The sequence below is a fragment of the Syngnathus scovelli genome, chromosome 4 (genome assembly GCF_024217435.2).
Source record: "Syngnathus scovelli strain Florida chromosome 4, RoL_Ssco_1.2, whole genome shotgun sequence".
Classification (NCBI taxonomy): Eukaryota; Metazoa; Chordata; class Actinopteri; order Syngnathiformes; family Syngnathidae; genus Syngnathus; species Syngnathus scovelli.
In genome coordinates this window covers 23,167,192-23,191,169 of record NC_090850.1, presented here as the reverse complement: position 1 = coordinate 23,191,169, position 23,978 = coordinate 23,167,192, and the positions used below count along the sequence as shown (strand labels likewise).

At 43.4% G+C, this 23,978-nt stretch overlaps 5 protein-coding genes across 8 annotated transcripts; 2 read left to right on the top strand and 3 right to left on the bottom strand.

Moving 5' to 3' along the window:
• Nucleotides 1-106: 106 nt before the first annotated feature.
• LOC125967006 (zinc finger protein OZF) lies at nucleotides 107-2,362 on the bottom strand. Its single transcript, XM_049717664.2, has 2 exons — nucleotides 1,869-2,362; nucleotides 107-1,230 (listed from the first exon to the last, which is right to left on the bottom strand). Exons 1-2 carry the CDS (start codon nucleotides 2,059-2,061, stop codon nucleotides 437-439), a joined length of 987 nt encoding a protein of 328 aa, XP_049573621.1. The 5' UTR covers nucleotides 2,062-2,362; the 3' UTR covers nucleotides 107-436.
• Nucleotides 2,363-2,787: 425 nt separating this feature from the next.
• Nucleotides 2,788-12,872, bottom strand: LOC125967017 (zinc finger protein 84-like). Of its 2 annotated transcripts, XR_007480643.2 has the most exons (4): nucleotides 11,708-12,872; nucleotides 10,993-11,100; nucleotides 4,814-9,763; nucleotides 4,565-4,705 (listed from the first exon to the last, which is right to left on the bottom strand). XR_007480643.2 is itself a non-coding variant. In XM_049717596.1 (2 exons), exons 1-2 carry the CDS (start codon nucleotides 4,960-4,962, stop codon nucleotides 3,006-3,008), a joined length of 1,824 nt encoding a protein of 607 aa, XP_049573553.1. In that variant the 5' UTR covers nucleotides 4,963-5,272; the 3' UTR covers nucleotides 2,788-3,005. The 2 variants fall into 2 exon arrangements, 1 of the variants encoding a protein (XP_049573553.1); XM_049717596.1 differs by lacking the exons at nucleotides 10,993-11,100; nucleotides 11,708-12,872 and having other exon boundaries at nucleotides 2,788-4,705; nucleotides 4,839-5,272.
• LOC125966959 (zinc finger protein 585A) lies at nucleotides 5,783-9,587 on the top strand. The gene is made up of 2 exons (XM_049717573.1): nucleotides 5,783-5,881; nucleotides 6,413-9,587. Exons 1-2 carry the CDS (start codon nucleotides 5,845-5,847, stop codon nucleotides 9,259-9,261), a joined length of 2,886 nt encoding a protein of 961 aa, XP_049573530.1. The 5' UTR covers nucleotides 5,783-5,844; the 3' UTR covers nucleotides 9,262-9,587.
• Nucleotides 12,873-13,091: 219 nt separating the features above from the next.
• Nucleotides 13,092-22,431, bottom strand: LOC125967685 (adenosine receptor A3). 3 transcript variants are annotated; one of them, XM_049718960.1, is made up of 5 exons: nucleotides 22,293-22,431; nucleotides 18,187-18,489; nucleotides 17,884-17,934; nucleotides 15,912-16,267; nucleotides 13,092-15,548 (listed from the first exon to the last, which is right to left on the bottom strand). In XM_049718960.1, the coding sequence occupies exons 4-5, from the start codon at nucleotides 16,192-16,194 to the stop codon at nucleotides 14,671-14,673; spliced, it is 1,161 nt and encodes a 386-aa protein (XP_049574917.1). In that variant the 5' UTR covers nucleotides 16,195-16,267; nucleotides 17,884-17,934; nucleotides 18,187-18,489; nucleotides 22,293-22,431; the 3' UTR covers nucleotides 13,092-14,670. The 3 variants fall into 3 exon arrangements, with proteins under 3 accessions (XP_049574917.1, XP_049574915.1, XP_068506658.1); XM_049718958.1 differs by lacking the exon at nucleotides 17,884-17,934; XM_068650557.1 differs by lacking the exons at nucleotides 17,884-17,934; nucleotides 18,187-18,489; nucleotides 22,293-22,431 and adding an exon at nucleotides 17,715-17,859.
• Nucleotides 20,410-23,972, top strand: dpep1 (dipeptidase 1). Its single transcript, XM_049718957.2, has 10 exons — nucleotides 20,410-21,236; nucleotides 21,332-21,458; nucleotides 21,560-21,692; nucleotides 21,769-21,919; nucleotides 22,093-22,162; nucleotides 22,304-22,480; nucleotides 22,585-22,669; nucleotides 22,756-22,831; nucleotides 22,907-23,042; nucleotides 23,726-23,972. The coding sequence occupies exons 1-10, from the start codon at nucleotides 21,121-21,123 to the stop codon at nucleotides 23,885-23,887; spliced, it is 1,233 nt and encodes a 410-aa protein (XP_049574914.1). The 5' UTR covers nucleotides 20,410-21,120; the 3' UTR covers nucleotides 23,888-23,972.
• The last annotated feature ends 6 nt before the right edge of the window (nucleotides 23,973-23,978 follow it).

Sequence of the window (23,978 nt, the reverse complement as noted above, 5' to 3'; positions counted from 1 at the left end):
TTTTAGAGCATGTGTCTTGTACCACAAATGGTATAGCAACTAGCAACATAGACACACAATTAAAAAAGGCACTTATTCCAATAGAAAGGAATGAAACTGCCATGAATTTGCTTCACCATTTTTATTGTGTTTTAATAAACAAAAACACCAGTGTGCTGCATAAAGCATACTTGAAGCTGATACTGAGACATCAGCATCATTTTCAAAACATTATGAACACAAACTTCACTGCGGTTTAAAGTCATTTGACAACAGCACACATAGGACAATGATGAGCATTTGCGGCACAACTAAGACAGTATATTTATATGTAATCTACTGGTTGAGCTTTTATCGTAGGCTTGGTAAACTAATAAAAAGTGTGATCATGTACCCTGTTTATTTGGTTGACCTGATATGTGTCAAAGATCTTTCTCAGTGCAGCTTTGAGAGCAAACTAAGCCGATGGTTTCTTCCCTGTGGGTGTTCTCATGTGTTGTCCCAAATTTGAATGAACATTGAAACTTGGGTTGTACACCGAACAGGCAAAATGTTTGGCCCCAGCGTGTGTTTTCTTGTGCTGAATCAATGCAGAACGATCACCAAATCGTTTGCTGCACAGTGAGCAGGAAAACGGTTTCTCACCGGTGTGCGTTCTTGTGTGCGTTATCAAGTTGGCCTTCTGAGAGAATCTTTTACCGCAAATTGAGCACATGAATGGCTTTTCTCCTGTGTGAACCATCATGTGTCTTCTCAGATTCCTCCTGTCGCCAAGAGTTCTCCCACATTGAGAGCATTTCCAGTGTTCTTTGCCAGCAGTGTGACTTTTTATGTGCCTGGTCAAAGTATACTTGGTACCAAATGTTTTGTCACAGTGAGAGCACTTGAAGGGTGTGTTGTTAGTATGCCGTGCCATGTTGCCTTCAGAGTGTGACGTGTTACTGTCATGATCTGATAGCGGCGATAGGAGGCTGTCTGCTGTCTGCGATTCTCCTCCGTCATTTGCTGTTGCCACGCGTTGACTTGAGCAACCGCTTGAAGCCCGCGGACATCTGTTCTTCTCACTTTGATGGTGAAGAAGCTGTGACTGCTGCCCATCGTCCTCACTCTTGAAAGGGACACCAGTCAATGACGACTTGCTAATGTCAGCCTCCTCTTCTTCCTCTTTAATTTGCACGACCTCTGGATCTTGCCGGTCCACCCTGAAGCTCCGCTTCTGCTGGTCGGAGGGAAGGTCTTCCTCACTGGCATCTGCAGGAAACAAGAAAACAAGCACATGGTTCGGTCATGTCAGGCTTTGCTCACTCAAGGTAAGATATGGCAGATGTGGTTTGTGTTCGTGCTGATTAAATACAGTTGTATTTACTGGTTGTCATTTTAATGACTGCAATTCTATTTCCATTTTGTGTATCTTAATTAGAACATGTTTTGTAGCATTATTAAATCAAGACATTTTAAGTCTTTGCGATGGCATTCTATATTTTAGTCAAAGTTGGATTGACAAGATTTGCATTTACCAACGAATCGGAGGACTGAAAAGGATGACATGGTGGATGAATTTGAAATCAAAATTGTACAACAGTTCCGTCAGGGTCTATTTTAGATTACATGATTGATTATCGGTGCCGGGGCAGATTAGACTGACATAGCAACACCGAGTGGTAAATGTAGCTTAATGTTAGTTATGAAGCCATCAGATTTGGTTTGCTCTTGGACGTTCACCACCTGTTAGCGCTTCTTATATTTGCTCTTAAGATCGCATCGCCTGAACGTTCGTTCCGCTGACCTCCTTCAGTGCCCGGGGCTCTTCGCCTTCACGTGGATTTCATGATAGAAATAATGATAGTGAACATCATTTCTTTCACAAACGAGAGGAAAACTAAACAAACCTGCTCCAAGTGATTCAGCTTGAGGCCTGAAAACGGCGTCCAGCAGTTGACGTTGTCTCTCGTTCTCCTCTTTGGTCCGACAAAGTTCCTCCTCGTACTCTGCTATCGTTCTTGCAAAAACTCCAAATATTTCGTCGACGGCCGCACTGAGTCGTTGATTGAGCAACGCCTTCAGCATTTCTACTTTGCACATTTTCACACACTTTTCGCTCACTTCCGCTTCTCTTTGTTCGCAGCTAGCAAACTGCACTCAGCTAGGCTACGATAAGCTAACTAGCTGCAGAAGCTTCCAAGTGCACCGAGACTGCACGAAATGTACCAGCCAGTCAGTCAACCTAACTGCGGTAGTCGCCTTTTCTGTCAGGAGGTCTGGAAGCCCCGTGTCGAAACTTTTATGTGCTTCAAACAGTCCGAGAAGTTTATTAGGAAAACGTTGGACGAGACTTGTGTTGTCGTAGTGACGATGACGTCGGTGATGACGCAGACCACCCCTCTGATCTTCAGTGAGATCAAATGTGTCGACATAATCTTTGATGTATTTTTCCAAGCTAAACCAGCAAAAACATCTTTAAAATGACTATTAAAAGAACAGTGGTCTGGTTAAATCGAGTTTTAGATCGCCCTTTTTTCCCCCTTCATAAAGACCAGACAGAAATGTTCTATTTTCTCGGGTCTCAAAAGCTTAACTGGTCGGATTTTCAACAAATTTGTCTTGAATTGAATATTAATAATTCATCTAATTAATTCCTCCTCGTACTCTGCTATCGTCCTTTCAAGCGCTCCAAACAGCTGTAAATGTATGTAGCAAGTGGCACCACAGGAGGGCGCTCTGGGCACCTGCATTACATGTACACTATTTCATGTATTGGTGGAAACACAGTATAACACTTTGCTGTTGAAATAAAAACTAAAGATGAAATGATGTTTTTGATTTATTTTAACAGTGCAGAAATTTCACAACAGACAGAATAGTACAGTTTTCAATGCACAAAAAGCGCTGCCAGAAACAATGGTCAAGTCTCAAAACTAGTAAAAGATTCCGACAAAACCGTCAGCACGATTTATTAAGCTCTGCTGTCGGATCAACTCTACAAATGAGCTCATGTTGTTTCACAGGGGAATTCCAATCTTGCAGCTTTACATCTTGCCAGCGCACTTGTGTGTTTTCAGATTGTCCTTGCGAGAGAATTTCCTGTCACACAAACCGCAACTGAACATTTTCTCACCAGTGTGTGTCGTCATATGTCTGTCTAAATGCGAGCGACAAGTTAATCTCATCCCGCACAGTAAGCACGAATACGGCCTGTCATCCGTGTGTGTTCTTTGGTGGCGAACGAACGAGGACTGCACACTAAAACTTTTGTTGCACACCGAACAGGTGAAAGGTTTTTCACCAGCATGTGCTCGAGTGTGTATCATAAAATATTTCTTTCCAGCAAAGCTTTTACCGCACACTGAGCAGGTAAACGGTTTCTCTCCAGTGTGTGTTTTTTGGTGTCGTACAAATGATGAGCGACCGCTGAAACGTTTGTTACAGACTGAACATAAAAAAGGTTTTTCCCCCGTGTGTGTTCTTGCGTGTACCATGAAATAAGTCTTCAAGGCAAACCTTTTACCACAAACCGTGCAGGTAAAAGGCTTGTCCCCAGTGTGCGTTCTCTTGTGTCGGGAAAATGTGGAAAAAGCACTAAAGCGTTTATTACAGACTGGGCAAGAAAACGGTTTCTCACCAGTGTGTATTCTTGTGTGTACGACAAAATGCGCCTTTTCACCAAATCTTTTGCCGCACACCGAGCAGGGAAATGGTTTCTCACCGGTGTGTGTTCTTTTGTGTCGGACAAATGACGACCGGCCGCTGAAACCTTTGTTGCAGACTGAACAAGAAAATGTTTTTTGTGCCGAGTGGCTTCTTGCGTGTATTGTCAAAATGGACTTTTGCGAGAATTTTTTACCACACACCTTACAAGCAAGTGTTTTTCTGCCCCTGTGTTTTCTCGGTGGCGTTTCCGAACGCACGTTTTGACTGGCTATCACACCAGACGCTGAGCAGTGTGGTTTTAAAGTGCTTTGTTCACTGTGGTTTCTGGTGTGTCTGACCAAATTTCCCTTTTGAGAGAATTGTTTACCGCAAAGCGAGCAGACAAAAGGTTTCTCACCAGTGTGTGTTTTTTTGTGTCGGATAAATGATGAACGACTACTAAAACTTTTGCTGCAAGCTGAACAGCAGTATGGTTTCTCACCAGTGTGTGTTCTTGCGTGTGTTGTCAAAACCGACTTACGAGAAAACTCTTTACCACACACCGAGCAGGAAAACGAATCTTCGCCTGTGTGTGTTCTCATGTGCTTTTTCAAATGTGAATTTTGACGGAATCTCATCCCACAAACCGAGCATTGCTTCTTCAGTGTGGTGGGTCGTGTGTGCGTTCTTGTGTGTCTTATCAAATTTCCTTTTTGAGAGAATTCCTTCCCGCAAACTGTGCAAGAAAAGGGTTTCTCCGCTGTGTGTGTTCTCGTGTGCATTTTCAAAGCCGAGTTGTTGCCAAAACTTTTTCCACACTGAGAACATTTCCAGCGTTTGTTGTCAGCACGGCAAGTCGTATTGCCTTTAGTTTGCTCGTCATCATCAGTGCCAGCAAATGTGGTGTTGTCACTATCTGCTTGGGATCCTCTGCAGTGGTCTCCATCACCTTCTTCATCCTCATCTTCACTCTTCACAATGACACGGATAAATGGCACAGAAGTAATATCCTCTTCCTCCTCCTCCTCTTTAATATGGGGGGGCTGCGGCACCTGCAGCTCCACGCGGGAGTTGCACTCATGCTGCTCAGGATGAAGATCTATTTTATTGACGTATGCAAGAAACAAGACAAATATACAGTTTGGACAAGTCAAGTGCGTTCCTTCCATCCATGATGTGATGTCTCGCTGTACTTTGAATTACACACATTTGGGTGTAAGAAGCAATCAAACCTTCTCTTTGTAATCCGTCTTGGGGCTTCTGGAAGACGGCGTGCAGTTGTTGACGTTCTTGCTCGTTGTCTTTTTTTCGCCAAAGAGCTTCCTCGAACTCATCTTTTACACCTTTAGCACACATTTTCCAACGACAATCTTGCTTTCGAGCGCCGTGTTGCTAACGTCAGCCTCTCTTTGTTTGGAGCAAGCAAGCTAAGCTAAGTTAGCTCGCGAAGTCTGAAATTACACCAAAGCGAGTCCACGCGACCACGGAGAAAACCATAAACGAAGAACTCGATGACGCAAAAAAATAAAAATAAAGGACGAAATTGCGAGGAAATAAATAATACGGTTTATATAATTATGCTACATCACTAACTTTGCGTTCCCATTCGTCCTATACCTTGGTTTCTTCTTCTACTTCTTGTTTGAGTTGAATGGGCAAACAGTCTTCACGTGGAATAGCGCCACCCACAGGATTGTTGTGTAACTCAATGAGTAAGCTTCGACTGCAGAGCGTAGTTCGCAGTTGAGTTAATGAATTACGAACAGATTTGCGGTGGCGGCAGTTCGTCAAATGACAAAAAAATACATTTGGTAAAGACGAAATCGATACCCAAAAGCCATCAAATTCATATTTTCGTTACGCATTTTAATTGGCTGTAGTATCACTTCTGTATTTAACAAAGTTTTTAAATGACTATCTCTAATGTTGACTGACTGTCAAGGCACTTACTCTGAGGTTAGCATTAAAGCAAATTTGGATCCATTAATTGAGAAAGAGAATTCTCTTGCATTGAATGGGATGATAAGATACTTTCAATCATTCAATCGGGTATATATTTTTTTACTTTTCAGTCACCACACTTGTCACCTAAGGCACCTGTATCATCTTTCCCCAGTGAAATGAAATTTCATTAACCTGTTCTGTATTAAAACAAACTCAAAATTTTAAGTTTCTTTTTCAAGTCTTGTTTTGCCTTCGTGGGTTGCCGTAGCCCTCCCCATAGCCAGCTATCTCAAAATGGCTGAATTGTTGTCGTCGTCGTGGCTTGGCTTGGGTATGTGATTCTCAAAATAATTATTTTTCAATAAGTGGTGATGAACGAACTAAAGCCTCGACATATTACGCGCATCACTATTTCACTGAACTCAAACAGAATTTTTATCTTCGTGCACTTCTCTGGTGAACTTAGCTTAGCTTGATCGTGGCTAGCAAAGATGCCATGCATGCCACATGGTTCCTGTATAGCAATTGCATTTTTTTGGCCCGAATAATGCAAAATAACACATGTACAATAACGAAGGCATATTTACACTAACAAGAACACACGTACACTGACTTTTTTTTTTTTAGCTTAACTGACTGAAAATCATAGCTATCTTCTGCTGCAGTGATGGCGACACTCTCGGACTTTGTCACAAAGAAATCCGTGACTTTGAATGATAAGCCTTTTAGTCTTTGAGTAGGACAAAAAAAACCCAGTCAGACATAACATACATTTTGTAAAGTCACACTACCAAAACATTTCCGATATAACAAAATCAAGACTTGAGTGAGCAAAGCTTGACTTTTGTTGTGTGTCCCGCAGTCCCCAGTGATCTCCTTCATGAGCTGGAGGAGCCTGAATGCACCCAAATTAAAAAGGAGGCGGAGGAGCCAGTGTGTGCCCAAATGAAAGCTGAAGATAAGGAGTCACGACATCCTCACATCAAAGACATCACCATGTTTCCATTGACTGGTGTCAGCATGAAGAGTGAAGAAGGTAATGGCGAGAAACATGGAGGACCAGAAGCCACCATCCCTCCACTTTTAAATGATGGAGACCATCGCAGGGGATCCCAAGCTCCACCAGCAGACAGTGACGAGATAACGTCACACTCTTCTATTGCTGATAATGAAGATGAAGGTCATCGTGAGGAGAACAGAAAAGCGGAGCAGCCAGTGTGTGCCCAAATGAAAGCCAAAGATGAGGAGTCACGACATCCTCACGTTAAAGAAAACATCACCATGTTTCCATTGGCTGGTGTCAGCATGAAGAGTGAAGAAGGTAATGGAGAGCAACATGGAGGACCAGACGCCACCATCCCTCCACTTTTAGATGATGGAGACCATCGCAAAGGATCCCAAGCTCCACCAGCAGACAGTGACGAGATAACGTCACACTCTTCTATTGCTGATAATGAAGATGAAGGTCATCGTGAGGAGAACAGAAAAGCGGAGCCTCGGGCTAGCGTCTCACGTCCACACAAGACAGTAGAAGGTGATGCAGACCGCTGTAGAGGATCACAAGCAGACAGCGTCCTTGCTCCGCTATCAGATAGCGATGAACTAACCTCACACTCTTCTGGCACTGTTGATGAACACTCCAAAGGTGATATGACGCATCACGCTGACAAGAAACGCTGGAAATGTTCTCGGTGTGATGAAACCTTTACCTACAAGTCATCCTTGAAAAGCCATAAAAAAATACACGTAGGCGAACCTTTTACCTGCTCAGTTTGTGGTAAAGGTTATTCTAGAAAGGAAGCATTAAAAATTCACACCAGAACACACACTGGAGAAAAACCTTTTCCTTGTTCCATGTGTGATAAAACATTTTCTTTGAAGGAAAGCCTAATGAGACACACAAGAACACACACTGGGGAAAAACCTTTTACCTGCACAGTTTGTGGTAAAAGTTATTCTAGAAAGGGGCATTTAAGCAATCATTTTAAAGCACATTCTGCCAGTGAAAAAAAAACTTTTGCCTGCGCAGATTGTGGCAAAAGCTATTCTCAAAAGCAAAGCCTTTTATGGCACCAAAAAACACACACTGGGGAAAAACCGGCCTGCTCCGATTGTGGCAAAGAATTTTCCACAAAGGGAGCATTAAAACTTCACACAAGAACGCACACTGGAGAAAAACCTTTTCTTTGTTCGCAGTGTGGTAAAACATTTCCTTTGAAGGAAAGCTTAATAAGACACACAAGAACACACACTGGGGAAAAACCTTTTGCCTGCTCAGTTTGTGGGAAAAGGTATTCTAGAAAGGGGGATTTAAGCATTCATTTAAAAACGCATAGTGCGAGCCCAAGAAAACGTTTCACCTGCTCAGATTGTGGTAAAAGTTACTCTAAAAAGGCGTATTTAAACATTCATTTAAAAACACAATGCGGGGAAAACAAATTTGCCTGCTCAGATTGCGATAAAAGCTATTCTCAAAAGCAAAACTTATTACGTCACAAAAAAACACACACCGAGGAAACCCTTTTTGCCTGCTCTAATTGTGGCAAAGATTTTTCTACAAAGAAAGCATTAAAACATCACACACAAAACCACACTGGAGAGAAGAAACCTTTTGTTTGTTTGGTGTGTGGCAAAACATTTGCTTTGAAAGAAACCTTAAAAACGCACACAAGAACACACACTGGGGAAAAACCGTTTGCCTGCTCAGTTTGTGGTAATAGTTACTCTAGAAAGGTGTATTTGAGCGTTCATTCAAAAACACATAGTGCAGAAAAACCTTTTGCCTGCTCAGATTGTGGTAAAAGGTTTTATCAAAAGAAAAACTTATTATATCACACAAAAACACACACTGGGGAAAAACATTTTGCCTGCTCTGTTTGTGGCAAAACGTTTTCTACAAAGGGAACATTCAAATTTCACACAAGAACACACACTGGAGAGAAACCTTTTCGTTGTTCCGTGTGTGATAAAACATTTTCTTTGAAAGCAAGCTTAAGAAGTCACACGAGAACACACATTGGGGAAAAACCTTTTGCCTGCTCAGATTGTGGTGAAAGCTATTCTCAAAAGCAAAGCCTTTTATGGCACCAAAAAACACACACTGGGGAAAAACCTTTTGCCTGCACTGATTGTGGCAAATCTTTTTCCACAAAGGGATCATTAAAAATTCACACAAGAATACACACTGGAGAAAAACCTTTTCTTTGTTCCGTGTGTGATAAAACATTTCCTTTGAAGGAAAGCTTAATAAGACACACAAGAACACACACCGGGGAAAAACCTTTTGCCTGCTCCGTTTGTGGTAAAAGTTACTCTAGAAAGGGGGATTTAACCATTCATTTAAAAACACATAGTGTGGGTGCGCAAACACGTTTCACCTGCTCAGATTGTGGTAAAAGTTACTCTAAAAAAGCATATTTAAACATTCATTTAAAAACACATAGTGAGGAAAAACCTTTTGCCTGCTCTGATTGTGGCAAATCTTTTTGTACAAAGGGATCATTAAAAAATCACACAAAAACACACACTGGAGAGAAACCTTTTGTTTGTTTGGTGTGTGATAAAACATTTTCTTTGAAGGAAAGCTTAATCAGACACACAAGAACACACACTGGAGAGAAACCTTTTTCCTGCTTCATTTGTGGTAAAGCTTACTCTAGAAAGGGGTATTTAAAAAAACACATTTCACTGCGGTCATGTAATAGTGAATAACTACAATCAAGTTCCATTTTCCATGATTCAACTGGTTCAGTAAGTGCTCATTGTAGTCTTATCATCCTCTTCAGTATCATTGGCTATCATTTCAAAACATGCCATCATTTTTCATATGGCAATCTCACCAAAAGATGCATCTCAACTTTTGTCATTTGTTTTGTTCAATTGCTGATTTTTCTTTGCTCTGTTTTCTTTTTTTCTTTCTCTTTCTTCATGTGTGATGTTGATTTGTGGCTCGTGCCAATATGTATTCTTATATTCTATGCAGTGTGACAAATTGAACATTTCATGATGAATAAATAAAAATATGCATGCAAGGATGACTTGAGTGTTACCATGTCGCGCGGCTCAGTGAAGCAAATTACATCTATTACATGTTCTAGGACACCAATGTACATTTGATATAATTATAGAGCTAGTCATTTTTAATATGACATGGGTCGGGCCTCACCGTACAGAAAGCTGATAGGTCTCGCCGCCATCTTTCTGCAACGGAATCCTAAAGGGGACAAACATAGCAAATGGTCAATTTGCTGGGTCAATGACTCCAGCGTGTGTACAAAATAAAATGCAAACATTTGTGTTGAATATTTGCTCGCATATCCGCTGATGGATGATGTGTCTCTGTGGCACCCTTAGGTATTTTAGTAGTTCACCACTAGAGGTCGCTAAATAATAAGCTTGTAATTGTATCATCTAGCACCAAATTCCTCAACTTAATGTGTCATTACTTTCATTTAAATCATGAAATAATAATCTTCCACATCCTTAAGAGGCCACATTGAGGTCGCCCTTTACACCGTGCCCTTAGTACTACCTCTGAAAGTCGTTTTTAGAAAGTACATAGCTGTGTTGTGTTCAGCCGAGCGAATAGAAGCCAAACCTTAATGGAAGACACAAATATTTTTACAACAATGTTTTTGCGGGGTTGGGGGCATCGGATATGCGTCGGAGGCGGGCATGTTTTCTTCCCCTCGCCTCCTATACACACACATTTGTCTTTTTTTTTTGCATCTTGTCCCTTTTGACCTTTTGCAGGGCACAAGGATGTTGTTTGTGGGTCCGTCGGGGCAAACCCCAGAGGATTAGACGGCGCCATGCGCTCACGAGCAAAGCCGATGCCTCCGTCTTCTCTGCAACCGTTTTTCCTCCAGCTGTGCAGAGTTCACCTTTTGCTAAGAGCAAAGCGCTTCAACTCTTGAACTCTGCATAGTCTGACGCTCCCCCAAACAAATACAGTACTTAAAAGGCTTCAGGTGCACTTGAAAGCCATGAGTCTTGTTGTTATGAGACCTGCTAGCGGAGGTTCTGCTGTGCTGCAGTGATCTGTACTTGAATGTGCATATTTGATCTTTCTAGGGGATGTGGAGAATAATTGTCAACTGTGGGCATGTGAAGCCCTTTGAAATGTTTCTGCGATATAAATAAACTTGACTCATGAAAGCAGTTAAAAAGAAGCAAATTTTGCATGAATGTGAGCTGCTGTTTCCCGTCACCTAATGGAAGTGACAGAATGCATAGCCTCATTTGTAATGCAGAAATGTCAATTAGAGAGCGTAATACAGTGTCAATTGCAACTGTAACTATTATTACCTTTGGAGATTCTTACTCAAACGTGTTTGTTTGTCATCGTGTTGGATCAATTATCCGCCCTCAAAATATTTGTTATGTTTTAGAACCGGGTGACTTTTTTTTTTTTTTTTTTTACAACAACAAAGGATGAAATACCTAAAGCAGAACCAGGTCGCTTTGTCGGTAGGAACGAGGCTTTCCACGCTTGGCCGCCCATGTGACTGCGGTTTTTCGGTCTTAACTGAAACCAAGTCATACATTTGCCTAGGGAGGAAAGGTTACAGCGACAGAAGTCATGTTCAGAATTATCACAAGGCAGACATGAAAAATGAGCAGAAGAATACCGCTACTGCTGAGCTTCAAATGAGAATCTATTTTAAGAGTGATTTAGATTGTCATAATTGAGAATAATGCTTGATTAGTAGTACATCAAGCACGTCGTGTATTATTCATTTCATCACGCCGCAAAGACTTCTCACGTTAATGAAGAGGTCGCGATGCATGCACACTTCATCCACCATCAAATTGTGCTATTAGAACCTGAATTTCAAGAAAGTGTTCTGCCCAAACATGTTTTTTTGTCCTATTCCGGCTGTCCTTACGGGGAAAATGGTTTCAGTTTCAGAAAAATACTTGCTTTGATTGCTGATGCTGCCAATCACTTCTGCATGACTCAACAATGACCTGAAAGGTTGCTGCGGAATGAATATTACAGTAACACCTCTCCCTGCAGACAAGCTGCAGCAGAGCAGACAAGCTGCTGCAACGGCCACTCAGCTTAAGTGCAAGGTTGAACATTGGGATGAAGCGCGCAGACGGATTTATTTTTAAAAAACAAAAAACGTCAGCAGGAACTGCGGACACGACGCACCTGCTTCAAGCACGTGTTGCTGGATGCTGATGTTGGTTGCGCCGGACAGGTGGACAGGTGGCATCACTCAGGCCAGGCGCCGATGAATAATCGAGCTGACGCGTCGGTGAGGTGTGCTTAACGCCGGCTGGACAAATGGAGCTGGATCACAAATGGCGAGGGAGCCCATGTCGAGCCACTGCGGAGACACATAAAATAGCCAGCAAGACAACACAGCCACAAGTATTTCTCTTACTATTTGACTTTTACTTCTCACCTACCCGCCATTATTTTTTTGCTATAAGCCATCCTTGCAGTTTACCCCGACTAGTGTGGGAGATAACTGACACAATCTGCACATGTTTGTATTAAATTTCAAAAGATGTGTGTGCAAAATTGTTCATTTGCTGTGACCCCGCCCCCTGACCAGCACAAGCACAGCTCGCGGGCATCTCTGCCTTTGCCCTCGCTGGAGCCAAAAACAGAGCCCAGCCACAGGTGGTGTGTGCGTGTGCACTTTATTGGTTGTGACACACGTCTCTTGCCTTAAGTGCTTGGAGAGGACAATTAAAAATGCATCAGTAGCATGCAATGAGAGGGCTGAAAAGAACACACGGAGGGCGGGCGGGCAGTTTGGGCGGGCGGACAGCAATATGTAACCTTGCTCGGGCTGCGACCTCTCGAGCTGAGCTGCTGACTAAGTACGTACAAATGCAAAATGCAAACTTTTTAACTCTGTCATGTCATGACGTCAATTAATACACGATGAAGCGACACTCTTTTTAAAGGCATTTTTCCTCCCATTGTTTGTCCACATTAGCCTTGAGAACTGACAAGCAGGTGTGCTCGCAACACTGAGAAAAATGCAGAATATACTCCGTTTTATTTTGTTAAGTGGTTCTTCAAAAAGTGTAGCCATCTGGATCCCAATGATGTTATTTTGTGCAACCACTTGTCAATCCAACATCATTCTTTTTTTTAGCCCAGCATAGTGTGCTCACATTGAACAAAGTCATTGAAACATTCAACACAATGGTTGCTTCCGAATGTTAAGGCCAACCTGTGCACAATGGCATAAAGCTCCAAGCCAAGGTCATTCAATTCCCACCAGAGCATTCCTTTCTCTGCGTACATGAGTCAGGCCTGGGCACAAGAGCATGTCCATGTCAGGTCACAATGTCCACTCCCCCCCCCCCCCCCCCCCCCCCCCCCCCCCATGTTGTGCATCACACCAGCTCCCCCGCGTCATTTTTTTTTTTTTTTGCACCCACAAGTCACAAGTGGCTCGCATTAGCATGATAGCACAGCACTCAGTAGCCCCTTCTAGAGTTCAAATTGTTGTATTTGTGTTTGAGGCGAGCGGTAGTTTCTCACCTACAAGAAAAAAAAAAAAAAACCAGTATGATGGCAATGAATGGCCTTTATTGGGATGCCACACACAAAAACAAATGACTTGAACCCATAAGCTGGTGCAATATGAATTTTTCATCATTCAAACACTTCATAAGTTACACTTCAACTGGGTTTTTGTCTGGGGGGGAACAAAATCAGACAAAAAGGGGCTAAGTGTGTATAGAAGCTATCAAATGGTGGCAAAGCACTTCAAAATGGAAAGGATCATAAAATAGCAACACCATGCGTCATGCATGTACACAATCACCATCCCATGAAGCAACGACATTCTGTAGGAAGTTCAATGATCAAAGCAGCTTCATGTCATTTGCATGGACACCGGCCGAAAGAACAAGCTAGCGTAAATGACCGCGACATCACACAGAGCCAAACAAATGTACACAATAGCACTACGCACAAACAGTCATTAGACTCACGTTTGGGCATTTGTACACAATGTGAAATGTTTGGGAACACAGCAAAGTGGTCAAAGCAGAAACAAAGGTTAGCTTTCACTTTTGACCGCATCAGGTGCAGTCCGACACCGCAAACGACAAACACGTTCACTGAATTCAACCGAACAAGACTAAAATTCCACCAGATAGTACCAAAGTTTTATTGCTTTGGACTGAGAAAAAATTAGCATCTGGAAATATCAGCTTGATTTTCCGTCAACATAAAAATCACATCAAATTTCCCCAGATTTGCATTGGAATGATAACCATGACTGATCAATAGACTGCCCAATAAGCCGACTTGTGTTCAAATGTAAGAACATTTAGCCAAGATGAAGATTCAGCCACGACGACCTCTGAACCTGAAGTTCAAACTCATTGAATACCTATTTCCCTCACAACTTTGCACAGTAGCAAAGTTTCCATTCATGCTTTGTTCTCACAGATGTTTTTCCGAGCGGTGACTCAGTTGTTAAGTAAGAAACATTTTGGCCTTGATGTTTGAAAAGAGAAAATGATAAATCCACGGGTAACCACCGTAACCACAGCTCTCACGCTGAGAGCAGGCGGAGCCTTGCTGCTTCTCAAGATGCACATTTCTTTTGGACTTTTACAAGTCCAAAACTAGCCAGAGGCGAAATATACTGCATAACATGCAAAGCCATTATGGAGAAGATCAGACATTTCCAGGAACATATGATACCCTTGTTAGCTGCATCATGCTTTTTTGAAATTCACACAATCGAAAAAAAATTTCGTTTCCATGCCTTGTTGTCCACTTAAGGGAAAAACAAACATCTTGCGGCCTTCTAGATATAACTGTAGAGTTGTGTTCCTGAGATACGGGCACAAAAGAAGCCAAGGCCAGGAGGTCAGCGGAGAGAATCAATTGTAGCAGCGCAACATACTAACTTGCGGCCATCTCCACATCTTGATCATGAAATCTACAGTATGTGTACGTGACAAAAACTTAATTGTCAAAAAGTTACAAGCTGGAATAGAACATGGAGCCTAAGACAACATCTAAAGCAGACTTGACAACGCCAGAAACAAACACGGTGCTTGTTGCCACGACACGACTTTAACGTTATCATCCACAGCAAGTATTTGACAACAAGCTCCCGTCGTGTTCCTCACTCAGGCTTTCTCCTCCTGTGGGGGACAGTGCTGATCACGCTGAAAGAGTAACGTCACGCCCTTCCGAAAACGATGGTCCCTCACGCTGTAGATGATCACGTTACAGCAACTGTTTGCCGTTAGAATCCAGAAGGCAACAAAGGAGAAGTTGCACCAGGTGTATCCCACCACGTTCCCCAGCACAAACACGGCAATGGGGGAGAAGGATGCGGTGAAAGCAAACGTTAAGATGCTTATTGTCTTAGCGGCCTTAATATCTGAAAAGGAAGGTCTGTGGGGAGGGCACGAGCCTCCCCCTCCTCCTCCTCCTCCCTCAGTCAGACTCCCCTCGGAGAGCAGTTTGCGTCTCCTGGAGTACTGTTTGATGCTTGTGAAGGACATAATGTTAATAGCCAACGTTCCACCGAGAAGAGTAAAGTCAAAGACTGGGAAGAGCAGCAGGATGTTGGCGTCATGCGGCAACCGGTTGCCAAGCAACACTGGAGCGTAGTTGCACATACGGCTACACTCGTTGTACTCTAAAGTGAAGTTGCTGCTGAATAAGAGCGGCGCCAGCGCCAGGAGAAAACTGGCAGCCCAGGAGAGTAGAATGAGGAGAAGAGTTCTCCTCCGGGTCACCAGGGCGTCCTTGTGCAGCGGCCACAGGATGGCCACACTTCGCTCCACTGTCATGAGGAATATGGTGCTGATGGAGACAAAGGTGCAGCCGGCAAAAACGGGTCCAATCAGCATGCAGGGCTGCCAGGGGCTCCTTTGAGAAGCCCAACCGCCCTGGTACCAGACGGGAGGCGTGTAGGTTACCATCAGTGAGACTTCAGTGTAAACGGAGAACGGGACCACCAGGACGCCCACCATCATGTCAGCTATAGCCAGAGACACTGTCAAGAAATACACATTCATTAGGAACATGTACAAATGAAGATATTAAGTCAATGACTGGTTTTCCTACTTAATGTGGACTAGGTTCTTTTGTTGGACCTGACTGCAGACTTTGAGAATATGGACCACAATATTCCGTTGGCTAGCTCTGAAGTGATTTAGTAGATTCTATTTGGCAGAGAGAACTTTGCGTGGTAGCCTTGGTTTCTCAGATTCCAACTGTGCCCATATGGTGTTCCACTCGGTTCAACTTTGGGGCCACTGCTTTTTTCACTGTATATCCCGAGTTGGCTCTACTGGAGTATTCGGGTCCTTAATATTGGTCAAAAGAACTTATTTTGAAATTCGACGTTGAAAGTTACCTTTCAAGTAGCCTTGTGGTGTCCTGGACTGCCTGGTCTGCACAAATACGGTCAGAGTGATAACATTTCCGATCACGATGGCAAAAGTCAGGCTGAGCATGAAAGCAACTGCAAAGGCACGATTGAGAAAGCCACAGCAGCAGACTGTACAGAGAGGAGCCGCCGGCTGCTCCGATATCACTTTGGCCTGGGAAGCCGGAGTCAGGTTCAAAAGAGACTCGGTCGTCGCCAGCAGAAGGGCACAATTGCCAACCGCATCCGTTTGGTTCAACAAAGCAGTCATGGTCCAAGATGGTCCGGTCCTCCTCAATTGTGCGCTTTGTATCGGATCGTCAGGAGACCATGTCCGGACTTACCTGTTGGGGAAAAGAATTTCATTTTTAGTTAACTGTAATAACCTTGCCCTGACACACATTAATAGTAGTAGTTAATCATGAAGAACGACTACTCTGCCCATTCTAGAGTACCGTATTTTGCGGACTATAAGTCGCACCAGACATAAAATGTATAATATAGAAGGCGTGACTGATTTATGACCTTTATGAAAATTTCAGGCGTCTGTATATTGACCGGCTTGGTAAGAATCATCGAAAGATGTTTTGGATTGTGCTAGCAGTTTGCTGCATTTGTCAGAGTGGTACATGTGACGGAGAACAAAATCACACCTTTTTTTAGTCTGATGCACAATCATGGAAACACAATTTGGTTTGTATATATACTTAAGATAATAGAAGCATACTCAGTCGACTATTTTCGATAAGAGTCCAGGCGGACAAAAGACATGCATTATTTGCGTGTGCTGTTACGCACGAGTGGTAATATAGCAATATGTTGCTATTTCCACAGAGGTCACGAAAGGTTGCAAACTCTTGTCGCAAAAACTAAATTGAACACATTGTATTGCTGTTTTGTTCAATTCTAAATGTTTGACTTGTAAATAACGCATTGCACCGGATTATACATAAACAGTTTGTTTTACAGTAAAGTTGAAATGATTAAAAAAGCCTTCCTCTCAGAATAGTCAGGGGGAAAACAACTCATTAAGGATTCGGTTACTATCAGTGAAGATGACAGGCTAAAGTCCACCCTCTAGCGAGGCCTCCAGCGCAATGAGACCACCAGCTGACACACACACACACACACACTGTTCACACATTTCAGCGTGGCCTATAAGTAGTGTGTGTGTGTGTGTGTGTGTGTGTGTGTGTGTGTGTGTGTGTGTGTGTGTGTGTGTATGTGTGTGTACGTGTGACTTGACATCAGACCTCGGAAGGTTTCGCCCTCACCATGTCGCAAGTGATTTTTATTTTGATTTTTTCCCAGTCCTTCTTGTGTGATTTTGCTTAGCGGTTGTTTAGTTGGTATTTAATGGCCAAATAATATCAAATAAAAGTAATTGCTTAATTAATAAACAGGGGAAAATGTTTCAATACATTTGAATGCAAATAGAATTGCGTCCGATTATTCGCTTGACCAATGGAATCATCGATACAATAGTCAATTGTAAAAATATGCAATAGTGACAGCCTTGCAGATTCACTAGTTTTGCCGAATTTCTAAACAACTTGTTGAGGTTTTCTGAAATCGAGAGCCAAAGAATGAAGACAAGTGGTTGCCAGTGAACCACGAATGAAGACAAACAAGCATGCATTCTCATCTTCCTTCACATGTCTGCTGATGGGAACTGAAAACGAGCTGCTTAAAAATAATAATAATAATAAAAAAAAGTTGTTTGTAAGCAGAGACTCTCTGTAACATCTTCTAACAACCCAGGCTAAACTTTGCTCCTACAAAGATATGAACCTCTCAATCCAGATGGACTTCAACATATTTCCTTGACTCCTTCCTCTTCGACTACTTTCCGACGAATACTATACCCGAGATCCACAAATAGAAAAACACCAAAAGGTCAGTCACCATGTAAATTGTGAATTTGAAAGAGAGACGACAGCTAACATAGCAGCTCACGTACTTTTAAAGTTCATCCCAAAGTTCTCCAAGTGACTTGGATTCAAAGGTGCCTCTAAAAAAATGCAGAAGAGCAAACACCTAAAAGGTCAAAATGTATTCCGTAGTTTTTCCTAGAATTCATTTAGTTACTTGTGAACTTCCGTCGTCAGTTTCCTCTCTCTAATAATGACAAGATTATTTCTCAACATATCTTGCAACATGAGCATCGTTTTATTTGTAAGATGCCAAATGTCTTAGCATGTTGTTTTCCCACTAATTGAGCATTATATTAAGCAGAAAAAAATACAAGAGGGACTTTCCTTACCTGCACTTGACTGAGATCAACCAGGACAGATTGAAAAATGAGCTTCCAATGAGCAATCCAACGAGCTTGACTCAACGAAATCAACGCCATGGGCTTGTGTGCTGCAGGAAGCGGCGGCGGCGGCATTCCGTAATCAGTCACTCTCTCCTCGCTCACCACTCCGCAGACGCCCTCGACTCCATCGCCCGCCTCGCCTCGCCTCGCCTCGCCTCTCAGCTGCGGCATCCACGCGTGCTTTGCAACGCAGCAAGTTCACAGCAGCCTCATCTTCACCCTCCTCTTCCTCTTCCTCCTCCTCCCAACCTAACATAGAAGCAAAAGCCAGACAAGTGGTTGACTTTAAAATGACTTTGAAGTTGGCGTTCAATGCACGCAGCTTGACGAGGAGGCTGAAATTGCTAATGTCATTTGAAAATACGTTGAGAGCATTCCGTGTTGACATTTTGAGGTGAATGGGAACCTTTGCAGATTCAGATAATCAAACTATACTTACAAGAACAAAATGAATGGCGGCGTTTTGCGTACGAGCCATTGCTATTTTCGACACCATCATGCTGAATTTCTGATTTGTGTCTGGGGTCAGTAACCAATCTCTCCCCCATGTTCTGTATTCACATCGTAGTTCATTTCAAGACACTTAATTACACGCTATAGCATCAGCGCAAAATTTGCCCTGGAGTCACGCAATGCCGGTATGAATCTAACCAGATCCGTCTGACAGACACGTGAATGGAAATGGGGCTGGCTTCCTCTCAAGACAAGAGCCATTCACTTTGCTGCCTGTGTGCTGGACCCAGATTCCCGCCGTGGCTGTTCAATTGGCGCTGTCGGATAATCGCCTTGTTTATGTGGGGTCACGGGGTCACGACAGACGGCTCAGACGACTTGACATCGGTTGGCCCACATCAAAGACAAAACAATGCTTTGGGCACGGCAGCAACCACTTGTCAGGAATCCCCCAGTGTAGGGCCCCTCCCCTTGCTAAAGAACGGGTTAAACTGCTAGTTTGTGAACGATTGTCCAGCGTGCCATGAAAAATGGGCAAAATATTGCGGCAATTCATTTAAAAAAAGATATTGTGGAAGGCATAAGTATTTGTATCATCCACAGACTTCTATTGCCCAAAATGGATGTGCTCTTTGTCTGCGTAGAGGTTAAGCAGCATATTTTTGGTCTGTGTTGGTTATCTATTGCGGGAAGGCACACTCTCCCAAAAAGGGAAAGAGAGAAAAAAAAAAAAAAACGTAAGGCTACGCAGCTGGCTTTTAGAGAAGTCCTCTTTTAGCAGCCAGCTCTGCAGCAGGGTGCAGCAGGTTCGCCTCTAAAATATGAATATCCCTGTCAAAGCCATTACTATGGAGCAGTCTGGCCGTCCACTTGGGTGGCTCCATCGCTCCTCCAAGCTGACACTTGGGTTCTGCCGGTGAAAGCAGATCCATGTAGCCCGATGTAAAGAAGGCCAATTTACATTCCGAATATGCTTCTCGTTCACAAAACAAGAAGATTGGACCGCTCGCGGTGATACAAAGGATGAAACGCTTCCGCGTCGTCACTTGCAAAATAAACGTTACGAGTCATTGCCTGAAAGGTAAAAACAATGTGTAACATTTGTCCTCCGTACTTAGAAAAAAAATCAGCACGATAAGCAGCCACAGCGCACAAGCTGTTGGTCTGTTCGCATGAAGCAATTTAGCCACTTTGATTATTTTAATCTCAGACTACAAGCGAAAAAGTGGATGAGGTAAGAAACAACATTGTTCAAGAAAACACACTTTAGTGTCAGACTCTGGAGTTCAGCCAAGCAAAAAATAAGCAACTTGATGAGAAGACCAAGAGCCAAGCTAAAAAGCACTGATGCAAAAAATGAAAATCTGACTTATACAAAAACATTAATATGGACCAGTGAAATGTGACGTTAAAAAAAACAAAAACGATCACGCAGTACGATACTGGGCTTACATCCAATTCATTCATTATCACTATGTTAGGTATAAAGTAGCAAAAACATTTGCAAAGCGGAGGGGTTGCAACACCCACTCCATGGGTTCTCAACCTTTCAACTGCAAAGATGACTGTCTTCTTATCTTCAAAGCCTCAGAGAGTATCAGAAAAGTGGGGAATCGTGCAAAGAGCTGGGGCTGAACTCATTTTCAACACAGCGGAAAAGTAAACTTGACTTGTTGTGTTGCATCATTACAGAAGCTCTTCAATGGACATTAGAGGTAAAACGCCAACTCTGATTGAAACGAGGACTCTTCAACCAACACTAACATCGGAGTCGCTTTTAGATGTAATGTGAGAAACGGTGTGCAGAATAATCTAGTAACCGTGGTTGTTTTTGTTATATATATTTATAAATGTTTACTGTAAAACACATCAACAATTTCGGGATATGATTAACAAAAGACGGCATAAACATTTGGAACACAAAGGTATCCAAAGATCACAAAACCAAGTTATGGCCATTCGGTTGTCATGTCAGGCAATAAAAGGTCACATGTGCACAACTGTGTGTAAGGGTGATCGGGGCCTAAAAAGTTTCAATTGATTTGGATTGCGCGTTCATCTTGGAACGAGTGTCGTCAGTCCTCAAAAGCCGACTGGAAAAGTACCAACATTCATCTGGTTGGAAGCGGCTGAATTCAATTAGGAACATTCTTTAGAAGATTCCTTATGGTGACAGCTCCTCTATGACAATAAGCAACTTCTATTGTTTTACGAGCCGAGAGCTGGCAGGCTTGAGCTGCTACGCAGACTTTATGACGAAAAAAAGCTGTGATGAGAAACATGAGGAGGAGCTTTGCACTCATTTTACGCTTAAAGGTTAGAACACAGACGCTGACTAATAACATCTTACAGAGGAACCCAGAGCCTCATCCGAGCATTATTGAGCTTACTTTATCTAGTTAGCAAGGATCTAAAGTGCTGTTAAACATGTCGTTAGCCGTCTCTTTGCTTTTATGCGCCACGTGCTGGTCCGTCTCTTTGGGCGAGGACTCGTACACGGCCAGAGCTCTCAAGCTGATGTCTGAGACGCCGCTCATCGACGGGTGAATGAACGCAAACTTCTTTGACGTGACCTTCTCGGAGAGATCATCAGACATGTAAAGATAAGTTGTTGTTGTTTTCCCTCGCCCTCTTCCAGCCACAATGATCTGCCTTGGCAACTGCGCAAACAGTTCAACAACCAGCTGAACAAAGTGGACCTAAACACTCTGGCAACGACACACACCAACATCCCAAAAATAAAGACGGGTCACCTGGGAGCGCAGGTACAGCACATGCATCCATTTTCCACTTCAGATCTGCAGAACACGAATCCATATCTTCTTTCAATGCTCCATGGCTATACTCGTATGACTTTCTCTTTCAGTTCTGGTCGGCCTACGTGCCCTGCGAGTCTCAGTACAAAGATGCCGTTCGGCAAACACTGGAGCAGATTGATGTCGTTCACAGGATGTGTCACAAATACCCAAACACGTTTAGGTTTGCCACCAGCAGCCAAGGTTAGGTGACAACTTGACAATGAGGTCTTTCTGGTCACAGTTAATATGCAACGCCATCTTTTGGTGCTTTGTGCAGACATCATGGCGGCGTTCAAAGCCAATAAAACGGCCAGTCTGATTGGCGTGGAGGGGGGGCACTCCATTGACAGCAGTCTGGGCACTCTGCGCACTTTCTACAACTTGGGGGTCCGCTACCTTACCCTCACACATTCCTGCAACGTACCCTGGTAGGACACGAGTGTAAAAATGTTGACATCATCGGCCCTGAAAAATATCCACCGGGAATTGTCAGTCAATCGAATTCCCAACACATCATTTTCGATGTCACTGTATTTATTCAGCTAGCGTGAGTTTGTGGATTCATTCATTCAAAAAAAAAACTAATCAATCTCATTGTCAGGGCTGATAACTGGCTTGTGGACACTGGATCGGAACCATCTGAACACAACGGCCTGTCTCCTTTTGGCAAGGTCAGTTTTTACACCAGTTCTACGAACGACGTTTGAAAAACAAATGATTCCGAAACTGCGCTCGGCAGTGGAGCGCTTACAACATTTGATGGGCGGACTGTGTTGGACATGAAAAATGAAATCCTCTTACTTCCCCTCCAGCAAGTGCTTGCGGAAATGAACCGCTTGGGCATGCTGATCGACTTGTCTCACGTGCCCGTGTCAGTGATGCAGCAGGCGCTGGACCTGTCCAAGGCGCCCGTCATCTTCAGCCACTCTTCGGCCTACGCCGTCTGTCCACACAAGAGAAACGTTCCTGATGAAATTCTCAAGAGAGTGGTGATTGCGTAAAACACAATCCCACGCACTCAAACAGCCATTACAAGCTCACGCGCTTTTGTTAAACGAGAGGACAAATCGTGACCTATTTTGTGTCTGTCCAGAACGAAAGTGGAGGAATCGTGATGATCAACTTCTTCAATGACTACGTGAGCTGCTCCCCCACCGCCACTCTGGCCAACGTCGCCGGTAGCCTACTTGCAATCACAAGCTTTGTGAATATGGGAAAGTGATGCAAAGCCAAGGTTTGAACCATCCAAGTGTTTTCACTTTAGATCATTTTGACCACATCAAGAAAGTGGGAGGAGCTGGCATTATCGGTTTCGGTGGGGACTACGATGGCGTCGGAAGGTAATTCCAAAAGACTTCACCTCAAATGTCAAAGCGAGGTGGTCATCTAGAAGCTGTCGTCATGTTTCCAAACAGACTCCCTGAGGGTCTGGAGGACGTGTCCAAGGTCCCAAGTCTGGTGGCTGAGCTGTTAAGAAGAGGCTGGTCTGACGAGGAAGTCAAGGCCGCTCTGGGAAACAATTTGCTTCGTGTACTCAAACGAGCAGAGGAGGTGAGTTGCAGACAAAGAAAAATCACACGCCACTCGGTATGGACACTTCTTCGGTGAACAAATGGGGCTGTTTGAATACGGAGAAGATGACAAATCCACAGCCGAAATTCAAAGCGCTAATGACTACGCCACCGTGCTGCTCCACGCAAAACATAAAAATGCGTCAGCATGCACTTCATTAATGGATGATGGCATCATAAAAGTCTTAGCAAGTGAGTGGGAGCGCCACTTGGCCTGCCTGCCTGCCTGTAAAATGCTTGTGTAAGACGCCAAGAGCAATATCCGGACAGGGGCATTTTTATAACACGCTCATAAAAAAAGGGAAACGTAGAACAATAGACGTATATTTGCCAATCACCCCAAAACTCATTTGATTGGTGTTGGATTAAGCAGCGCTTGCCCAGCTCATTCCCTCAACATACAAGATGGAAAAGGGAATACCACTGAAGCGACTCATGAGCCAAAGGTTAACATGGCCGACCACTAAATGGGCCCCTGGATTTGAATCTCAGCTCAGTCTTTTCATGTTCTCCCTCCTTTGCTTGGCTTCCTGCTCAGGTCATTGAACTGAATCTGGCCCAAAGTCATTTTACGAGCCACAAAACGTGTGTACAAGCAGTTAGTGCATATTGTGTGTGTGTGTGTGTGTGTTACCTCGGTGTTTCTGTGTGTGTCTCTATCAGGTCCGTGACAGCCTGAGCAAGCTGATGCCAGATGATCTTCCCATCCCGTTGGATGAGGTGAAGAACCCATGTAGGACCAACACTGGTTACCCCAACGGTGGAACTTTGCCTTCACTCAGCATGGCTGTTCTTTCAACGTTGGCCTTTCAGATCCTCATCTAAGTGCTTCATTGGCTCTCTTGCGTTCACCAACATGCAGAGCAGTTTTTAAAAGCACCTTAATGGAATTAAATGTCACATGTTCTTCTTTGGT

Bases quoted from the DNA above. Each gene is read 5' to 3' on its own strand.
- LOC125967685 (XM_049718960.1), bottom strand. From the start codon at position 16,194: ATGACTGCTTTGTTGAACCAAACGGATGCGGTTGGCAATTGTGCCCTT. The intron at 15,549-15,911 runs GTAACTTTCAAC...ATTTCTTGACAG, and splicing joins ACCACAAGGCTACTTGAAAG to TGTCTCTGGCTATAGCTGAC.
- LOC125966959 (XM_049717573.1), top strand. From the start codon at position 5,845: ATGGCTGAATTGTTGTCGTCGTCGTGGCTTGGCTTGG. The intron at 5,882-6,412 runs GTATGTGATTCT...TGTGTCCCGCAG, and splicing joins GTCGTCGTGGCTTGGCTTGG to TCCCCAGTGATCTCCTTCAT.
- LOC125967006 (XM_049717664.2), bottom strand. From the start codon at position 2,061: ATGTGCAAAGTAGAAATGCTGAAGGCGTTGCTCAATCAACGACTCAGT. The intron at 1,231-1,868 runs GTTTGTTTAGTT...TGTTTCCTGCAG, and splicing joins AGCTGAATCACTTGGAGCAG to ATGCCAGTGAGGAAGACCTT.
- dpep1 (XM_049718957.2), top strand. From the start codon at position 21,121: ATGTCGTTAGCCGTCTCTTTGCTTTTATGCGCCACGTGCTGGTCCGTC. The intron at 21,237-21,331 runs GTGAATGAACGC...GCCCTCTTCCAG, and splicing joins GAGACGCCGCTCATCGACGG to CCACAATGATCTGCCTTGGC. The intron at 21,920-22,092 runs GTAGGACACGAG...TCTCATTGTCAG, and splicing joins CATTCCTGCAACGTACCCTG to GGCTGATAACTGGCTTGTGG.
- LOC125967017 (XM_049717596.1), bottom strand. From the start codon at position 4,962: ATGTGTGCTAAAGGTGTAAAAGATGAGTTCGAGGAAGCTCTTTGGCGA. The intron at 4,706-4,838 runs GTTTGATTGCTT...TCAATAAAATAG, and splicing joins AGACGGATTACAAAGAGAAG to ATCTTCATCCTGAGCAGCAT.